Source organism: Antrostomus carolinensis, unplaced genomic scaffold, assembly GCF_000700745.2.
Source record: "Antrostomus carolinensis isolate BGI_N321 unplaced genomic scaffold, ASM70074v2 scaffold34229, whole genome shotgun sequence".
NCBI lineage: Eukaryota > Metazoa > Chordata > Aves > Caprimulgiformes > Caprimulgidae > Antrostomus > Antrostomus carolinensis.
In genome coordinates this window covers 1,017-10,714 of record NW_010338472.1, presented here as the reverse complement: position 1 = coordinate 10,714, position 9,698 = coordinate 1,017, and the positions used below count along the sequence as shown (strand labels likewise).

The window sequence follows — 9,698 nt, the reverse complement described above, 5'->3', positions numbered from 1 at the left end:
AAGAGTTCTTCTCTTGGGATCTACAAAGCATCTGTGCACTTTCATAGTGACATGAAAGAACAGTGATTTGTCTGAGAAGCACATCTATCATGAAGCATCTCATGCACTGCATCTCTCAAATGCAAAAGCACAGGATTTGGTATCACAAGCAACTCTCTCCTAACAATAGAAAAATCAAAGCAACAGAACAGGAAAAAGCTGTTGGTTGCAAGCAAGCAGTAGGGACCATCACCTTCTTGTAAGAAGTAGGAATGAAGGTTTTTCTGAAGAAAACAACATAAACAATGCAAGGAGCTGGGGGGGATAACCCAACTATGGTTGAGAAAGGAGGATTTTGTCTTTCTTCCCAGCCTAGCCCAGCTGTATAGCACTGAACATCACCTACCAATTCATCAGCTGCCTTTGTTTCCACTACTCAATATTTCTTTGTAGTTTTTTGTTTCAATTGAGCCAAATCACCACAAAAATAAAAGCGACAATAAACCCCACCAAACTCCCAATTGGGTCCTCCTCCCAATGCCATGACGAGCTATAACCACAGACTCTGTACATCTAGTGCCTCTGCTACAAAAGCATCACAGACCCTGCTCTCAACCTTTTTGCCCTAAAACTTGTAGAAATAACTGCAGAACATTTATTTTCAAATACCTCCACTTCTAAAGGAAGGATTATGGCTTAATTTGGACAAACTGTCTGAGTTCTTCCAAACACTGCAACAGCTTCTTCTTGTTATAGCCAAAACATACACATGGCAGAAAACATGCAAGCACTCGCTCCAAAGTCCATCTTGGGTGCAACAGCAGGCACTGGGTCATCCTCTTCAGGGTTCTCCAAAGCTACTGTCTGTGCATGCCAAGATACTAAGTGCTTTTGAAATGCTGCTTAACTCTAGATAATGAGATTGCAGAGACTGCAATTACCCACTGGAGCTGCAGAGGCTTGAGTTCCAATTGCTTTATTAGGCACATTTCAACTTTATAATACAAGATGCAAGACATGACCCTGCTCTGGAGACCTGAATCAGCTGTCTATTCCACAGAAAGCACTTTGAAGAAGAAGAGATACCTAACACAGTAGAAGTAACAGCAATGCTTTCTCAAGTGCCAGACGTGATGTGATCTACAATCTTTCCCAATTTTTAATTTCTATAATTCCTATATGTATGATTTTCTGGAGAATCGAGTTTTCCTGGCTTCCACATGAGATCTGATATGAGAAACACACACTTAACAGACCTATCAGCAGTTCTGTCTATTCACTTGAATCCAACCTGTCATAAATAAAATCAAACCTAGTACTTCCATCGGTGCTTTATACCACCCATTGATTATGTGCTCTGTCAGGCCTCAGAAATGAATATCAACTCTTGCCTCCTAAAGAACACAGAAATTAAATTATGTGTCCGGTGCTATTCGGGAAGTTTGTATTATCGTGTTTGCAAGTGGAGGTTTTATCTGAAACTCCCAGCGAACCTGAAACACTGCTTCACCTTTTTCCATTTTTGAATCCCACCAAGAAGTCAGTATTTTTGCAGTTCACAACTTTAACCACTGGACTTCATGATCCTTAAATTGCCAGTGATATACTACTATGCAATGGTTTCAGACAGCTAACAAACCATCCACCTTATTTTCCTCCCACAATCTAGTATGAGATTTTTAACTTGATGTATTAAGGTTCAGTGATCATCTCCAGGGGCTCAGCTAGACCCTGTTGAAAAAAATAAAAAAAAGAAAAAAAGAAGGAAAAAACAGGAGAAAAAAAACACACCAAAACAAAAGATCTTCAGCATTTCACTGGATTACTCTGATATGAAAAGGTGCCACAAAGTAATGCTGTTACCTGATTGTCTGAGTAGTTTTTATTTTCTAGTCATGGTATTCACCACCACTCCCTTTTTCCAGCACTTATTTAATACACAAACTGATATCTTGCACTACTTGCAGCAAGAAACACATTTCTCATCTCTTCAGATGCATGCTTACATTTGTGCTACACAGCTGAGGTAGGACTTATGATACAGCTTTCATGATGTAAAGACTTCCACCCTGGTCTACATGGGAACAGCTGTACCATGGTAACCTTGTACTCCAACAACAACCAAGAGTTGCACATGCTTAAAGACAGACATACACATGGTAGTATCTTCCATATGATTTGCAGATGAGGAATTTCTTGAGCCAGAAGTATTGCCTCTGTTAAGCCCTGCAACTTCAGGAGGCTGAATAATCAGAATTCATAATTCAAAAAGTAAAGGTGGAATAGCTACACCCTTACCTCTCAGATCAGGAGAGAAGATACTATTGACTTAAAAGCTACAGACTAGATTCTCTTCTCAAACCAAAATTACCTTGACTGAAGTAAAGGAGTTAACTCAGAGCATGAAATGCGAATCAGGTGTTTTCAGCCTGAAGGTTTTGTTACCAGACTATTTTTTTTTTACTTAATGACTAACACTGCTTTGCCCAACTTGTGCTGTTTTGATTCTTCTTCACGTGTCCTTTAGCTGGAACTAAGGAGATGAATGATAAACTCCAGCTGTTGGTTTTCATGCAATAAGCTGATGTCATGATGAGATCACAAGCTCTTTGGATAACAAAAAGCCCTTAAATAGAGGATTGCATCATTTAAAGTTTGGCACATACACGTGTTATAAATATACACATGCTTTCAGAAATACTTCTCTGCTCTTAAAAAAAGGATTACAGCTCTCTGGATCCATTTTGAGCCAATTAGCAAATGTTTTACTTTGGTTTGGGGTCAAATAAATGCAGAAAATTACTTTTAATTGGCCATATTATATCTCCCCAAGGATTTAAACAAGCTCTCTGCTGAAAGACACTTCCCAATATAGCCCACACTGCTCCACTGAATGTCTGGCAACCACAGCAAAGTCCTGCTGCCATGGCTGCTCTACGATAATGAAAACATTTAATATAAGTTATAAACATGCATATGTCAGAAACTACTACAGCTGCCCTACAGAGAGCCCATGACTGAAAACTATCATGCAAATATGGGAATTCCACAGTAGAATTATTTTCTGGAAGCCCCAAGAACATCACAAAACATCCACCATCACACTTTCCTCTTTCTGTCTGAAAGGACACACAGGCACAGCAGAGAAAACAGCAAGTCAAATGCTTACCAAATTCATAGACTTTTTTACATTTGGTCTCCAAATCGTCTATGAGGTCCTGCAGCCGACACTGCTTGGCTAACCTCTTGCAATCACTTACATATTCTACGTCGATATCAAGACGACCTGCCAAGAAGAAATGCAGCCAGTTCTTTAACCCATACCACTTAGGTATAAAAATGGCAAAAATTACAGACTGAAGACTTGATGGCACAGAAATTCAGTAATTAGACACATTGCCTCACTTTTCAGTATCCAGTTACAACTCAGTCCAAGAAGCTAAGACTTGGTACTTCACCACCTTGATGAATCTCAGTTTGGCATACAATTCACTTCTCAATTTCCAGGGTCTATCCTAATGGCTTCAAGAGGCCAAAGACCAACCAGGCTTATACAAAAGATGTCTAACTCCCTCAAAAATCAAAAATAGCAGCACAACAGCAGCATGCGTGACTGCCACCTTACCTGGCTTTGGGTAAGAAAAGACTTTAGGCTCACGAGCTGTCATCCATAATCTTTTACCATCACTGAAAACGTGGCAAGGAACATTTCTGAAAACACTGAACTGGGGAAGGAGAGCCTTGAAGATAAAGTTATTTTCTGACACCACCTCCTGGCCTGAAATAGTTCAGCACTTAGCATGCCTACAGTACAACATTTGGCATTTTCATAGAAGGTTTAGGATCAACTTCTGTTCAGAAAAAAATATTAGAAAGTAGACAAATGATTCAGAACACATTGCTCAGGTCTGCCAGACTGAAAATGTCCAATGTGGGAACATGGCTTTTCACCAGCTTAGGGGACTGTTATCCCAGACGACAGATTTACCTTCCTCAAATTAAAAATACATTCTCCACATCCATCCAACCAATCAACCTAAGCTGATTTTTTTTTAATTGACTGTATAGTTATTGGCAGGACAACAACTGGCAAAAGGTACAAACAACTTGGAAGAGCTGGGGATTACTCACATTCTCCCCTTCTGCCAGCAGAGAGGATGTGTTGGCAACTCATGCATCCAAACAGGGCTGTCTGCAAACCTGTGCCACCCAAACAGCGCTATGGCAGAGGCACAGACAGCTGCCCACCAGCCATGTATACACACACTACAACAGTCAGTCATTTACCTGTGTATAGATACTGCAGAAGAGAGCCAAAGGCTGCTGGATTAATCTAAAATAAAACATGAGAAAGTTACCTTTAGAATTCCCAGCAACTTAATAACAAGCTTGAAATTTGCCTGGATACAAACATGATCCTGAACAAGTAGAAAAAACAAAAACCCACTTCAACAGCAACTCAGACACTGCACCCAATTTCCTTGCTCCTCATGTAACTAATGCTGCCACTCCACCTGGCTTACACAGCTCTTGAAATCTATGAACTGCTACTAATGCACATGCCTAGGGGGACAGGACCTGACTGATGGAGGTTCTCCAAAGACACAGTTGTAATACAGGCTCTGTAAAATCGAGTCTTTCACCGGTCACAAACATTTCCAACTCTTCTTAATTTGAGAGGAAAGATGTGCTCTTGTACAAAGATGAAGGAGAAACATTAAGTAAAGCCCTCAGAAACTGGAAGGATGCTTGTCATGAGAGGTTTTGCAGAGGGACAATCAAGCTACAGAAACATATGCCAGAGCACTGGTGATTAATGGATGGAATGCACTTATGGCCTATTTAGTTCTTGCTGCAAAGGCAACAAAAGGGGATCAATTAGTGCCATTTATGGAGGTGATGTCTTCACTACAGACCACCTGTCCACCAGGAATCAGACAGACTCAACCCAGGCCACAGAGGAGCCATGACGCAGCTGGCAGATGGTAACAGCTACCTGCTACTGCAATTAAGATATGTTTGAGCCCATGACAGAGGGAACAAAGGGGAAGCACACCGTCTACAGCCTTTTGTTAGCTGAGTAAGATGCTATTTTACTGCATGAAGTGCCTCCACAAGCCCCTCTCCTTGACTAGGGTCATTCTGAGCTCCAGGAGCTGTTAGCTGTGGAAGTTAACCCTCAAACTGTCCCTCCTACTCACTTTTCTCACACAGTTGAAACGGGAGAAGAAAGGAAAGAGCTGGAAGCACAGCCTTGCTCACCAGTGGATGCTTCAACACTATCATGTTCTTTCCCTTCCATTTGGTCTCAAACATTTCTGCAAAGTAGGCGCTGCGAGCGCTGAGAATGCAGCGGTGGGCACAGAAGGATTTGCCATGAACAATGAAAACTATGTCGCTTTGGTAACCCTGCTCCAGTAACCTGTAAGGAACAAAGAAGAGTGGAAATTAATTGCAGAATGAGAAAGGAGAGAATGGAGTAAAGCCAGTGGGAGACATGGTACAATTAGGTCTAAATGACCAAATACCTCTGGACATTGCAGTCTTCATCTGCCCAGTTAGAAGGCCAGCATGGGGGCTGGTACTTTCACATACTAGACCCACCCTCAGAAGAAGGAAGGATGTTACAGGCAATGAAATACAGGCAATTACCACATCAGAGATGAAGCCTTATTTATGACCATGCCCATACTCTCATTCTTTAAAAGGAAAAAAATCCAAAATTGCTACTTCTAGTTTAGAGTAACCACCATCAGTGTTTCCTAATGCCCAACACCCCTTGCGTATATATCCTCACAGACATCCCCAAGAGACCAAACTGAGCAGACATCAGGCACCATACGCCTTCTAGAAAGCGGGACTGGAGCACAGAAAGGTGCAGGGTCACACAGGAGATGATATCAGAACAGGGTCTTGATGCTGATCTCAGTCTCCTGCCACTAGACTATCCTTCCCACTACTGTCCTGCCCAAAACAAAATAGAAGCAGTCAGGGGTTTGGGGTTTGCCCACTACTGTTGCCCTTTGTTTCAATTTTAACACAAAGTCTGTTTGGAATGAGAAGCAGAAAACAGCACATTTTAGTTTTCAGGTGCACTCAATCCTGCATCACCTGAGCCACAAACTCACCAGGGGAGTGATAAATCACCCTGCAAAATTCTACTTCCCCAAAAGGCAGAATCTGATTTTACTCAGATAAATGAGTTTCCTTCCTCTCCTCTTTCCCCATAGCTTTAGAAATTAGGACTCTGTTGTAATGGGAAGATTGTCAGATCTTTCTAGTACTTATTTGCTCTCCAATTTTGAAGATACAGATGCTGAAATCTTGTTCGGTTTGGGTTTTTTTTTGTTTTAAGTTAGTCCAATGGGAAGAGAAAAAAGCCTGAAACAAACCCAAGATTGTGTAGTAACATCAGAACTACCAGGACAGAAAAACAGCAAGAAGATTGACACTATTCCTCTACTCCTAGAGCAAGTTAGTCGTTTTCTCAAGCTCCAGGCTAAGACTACAAGGTGTGACAGGAAATTTTGAGAAACACCTTAAAATTAACACATTTTCATTAGTAAAAAGAAAGAACTGAGCACTGTCCCCAGTCTGTCAGTTTGAAGCTTCTTAAGGTGCTTTATCTCAGAAATGAGACACCCATTATCACTCGGCTCATGGGCTATAGCACTTCAGGCCTGAAACTTAATTTCAGCTGACATATTATCCTAAATGGCTGATGTGGTTTTAGTGACATAATTTTGGTCTGACAGTCAGGGATGACAGTCTAATGCTCCTGCATTAGAAAGACCAGCTTTCTGTTGGCTCTGCAGTCTGTAGCTGTCACTAGAAGCTATATTTTAAACGTACACGTACCTGAAAGACATCCTTAGGGCACAAAGGAACATCCCTTAGGAAGCTCTACATGTGAGGAATGAGATAGGGTACTGATCGGTTGCCTTTCAAATCTACCCTTAACAGAGAGCTTGAATATCCAGGTTAACACCTAAGATAGGATGACAGAAGACGCTGCACATGGAGCTGTCTCTTTTGCTTACCGCTGTAGGAAGACATCATAGTAGTCTCTCTTCATGCACTTTGCTGTGATCTGTTTGTACTCCTTCAGCAGACGTCGGATGGCATCACTCAAAGCTCCATACAAACAACGTTCCCCATCAAAAGTGTTTGCCTCACATTTTGCTCCTGCAAAATGATCACAGGTACATGCCAGCAGGCAGAGTTACATCTTTCTCAAGTGTCCCTGAATGAGTATGACTTTTGGTTGGTGACAGGTTTCACTGTGATCCCCTATGCTAGTGAGCATATTTACGAAAACTAAGCTCCCCGTCCATGTGCATAACCCAAAGCTGTTCTCCCACAGCAAAACCCCTGCCTGAAGGAGTCATGACTCATTTAAACTGACCCCGGTAATAAGCCTCTCAGCACGCCTCCAGCAGTGCTCTGGGAAGAAGAATCTCACTGTACAAAGACTATAATCACTTACTGCACTTTCAACAGCTCCTCCTAAAAGGCATTTCTGCCTTGCACAAGGCAAGAGATGCCTCTTTAGGTTAAATCCTGCTAGAAATTTGGAGAGTACTTGCATTTCGCTACTTTAGAATTACACAAGTAGTTGATTAAAATGCTCTGAACGTAGTGGAAGAGACAAACCTTCTCACTCTGCACCCTGATTTCTCTGCCAGAACACAGAACATCATCACTACCTCAGGGAATTTGCAGCAAATGGTCTGCAAAAGGGACCATTAAAGTGTGTCCACAGCTCCCACTGCAGCCTGAGATCGCTGATCAGATGGTTGGTCGTAACAGAAGAATTTTCCACGAGGGACAGCTAGAAAGATACACAATCCCTACAGACCAGCATGGAGAAAGACATTGCACCCATAACCAGGACACTTTTGCTCACCATTGGCTAGAAGATAGCGTACAAGCTCCTCATGTCCACAGAGGCAAGCGTAATATCTGACAATAAAAAGAGAAAGAAAATTAGAGATACAGAAGGAAGGAAAATTCAGTGTTTGGGCATCCCACAGCACACTGACCTCAGCACTGAGCTATGCCTGATAAGCTCAGAAGATCACAGGAGTGAGGAATTGCTACCAAATAGCATAGAAGTCTAAACTCAGCAATAGACTAAGCAGGATCTGTTCCCAGCTCTCCCAGGCACCGCCGTCCTGTAAGGAGATCTCAAGGTCCCAGTCTGGATTCAGCATCTTCTGTTGCATCACCAGCTGCCAAATCCATCCTCATTTTAATGGAGTTCATTTCATGGGCACTCAGCAATTCCACTGAATTCTCAAAAACACTCCTTGCTCCTTCTGTTGTCAGTCTGACTGCTGCACACTATGACAACGAGGGAACAGCACCCAGACCAGACATACAGCGTATCCACTCCCCCAAGTCCCGCTTAAAATGAGTTTTGTTTTCTCTTTCACAGTCTGACTTTCATGATTCTTTTTCACAAGGACCTCAAATTGTCCTACAAACCAGGAGGATCCTGTAACCTGCACTGCAGCAGGCAAATGTTAGTCTAACTTTATTTTGGGGAGTTATTCCATACTCTAAATATATTGCAGATATCTAAATGCACTTTGGGACTGGCACACAGGGAGGTAAAACCCTCCTACTCACTTTTCTCACACCAGCATGGGGATTCCTGACTACTAACTGCATGTTCACAGCCTTGCCAGACACTGTGATCCCACAGTCACTCTCTATTTCATCAAGGCAAGCCTTCAGCTGAAAAGACATGCTAGAATGCCATAGATTTTGAGGGGGAAAAAGCCTAATCAGGCCAAGAACAGACTGCTTAATCCAGGTAATCTGATCACAAAATTAACCATCCTTCTGAGCACTACTACAGCAGGCGTCAGTCAGATGGGGAGGCAAAGACATATTTAGCACAGCACCCACAGAGAAGAGAAGCAGAAAGATGTAGTCCAGTCTCCCAAAAAGCAGAACCTGAGATGTTTTGTAACAGTGCTCCTAGCTGCTGATGCAGAGAGAGGAAAAGAGCTCTGAAAGCCCTCCCCTCCCACCCAGTCAGCACTGCAGGCTGCAGGACTCACAGAGGTGTACTGTCCCATTTATCACGGACATTAATCTCCACATCTCGTTGTTCAAGAAGGTATCTGGAAGAAAAGGGAGAGCAAAGTTATCATTTCATGCAGCTGCTCACTCAGCCACATTCTCCTCTTTCAAAAGCTGTAACTTTGAGTTTATACAGTAACTTCCAAAGGTTTCACAAGACTTGGAGAGCTGTCAGCTATGGCTGAAAGAGCATCAGTCAAACCCTCAACCTAAAGAACAACATTCCGCACACAGCTTGACAGTTCCCTTCAATCTTAAGTGGAGCACATGGGGAATCCAATCCTGCTCCTGCTGACCCCTAACAGGGCAGCAATCACAAAACAAGCCTGAGCACCTCAGCAGCACCTTCACGCTCTCCCACAACGCTCACAGCCTGGATGCTTACAAGTAAGTGGACAAATTTACAAGGCAAAGGCTGGACTTCTTTCCTGTTTGTCTTTTCTTGACACAAGTAACAACATCAGTGTCACCCCAGACTGCTCAGGAAGTCCAGCAGTTCCTTGTCCTGCACACTTAGGCTGTATCAAATGCTGCCAACGCTCCCTCTTTGGCACTTCTAGAAGCCAGACTTTACCTTGCACACAAATCTCCTACAGAGCCTGGTTCTTATTACAGCCTGTCCCCAACCA

General features: G+C 42.7%; 1 protein-coding gene across 1 annotated transcript in view; it reads right to left on the bottom strand.

The window, feature by feature from the left end:
- ABTB1 (ankyrin repeat and BTB domain containing 1) overlaps positions 1 to 9,110 on the bottom strand; it is a gene marked incomplete at its 5' end in the record, with an annotated part of 22,406 nt that extends 13,296 nt beyond the window's left edge. The window contains 6 exons of the mRNA XM_010175537.1: positions 3,149 to 3,265; positions 4,267 to 4,312; positions 5,242 to 5,401; positions 7,020 to 7,164; positions 7,886 to 7,941; positions 9,048 to 9,110. Of these exons, the coding sequence (XP_010173839.1) occupies positions 3,149 to 3,265; positions 4,267 to 4,312; positions 5,242 to 5,401; positions 7,020 to 7,164; positions 7,886 to 7,941; positions 9,048 to 9,110 (587 nt within the window). The remainder of the gene's footprint in view (positions 1 to 3,148; positions 3,266 to 4,266; positions 4,313 to 5,241; positions 5,402 to 7,019; positions 7,165 to 7,885; positions 7,942 to 9,047) is intronic.
- Between the last annotated feature and the right edge of the window lie 588 nt (positions 9,111 to 9,698).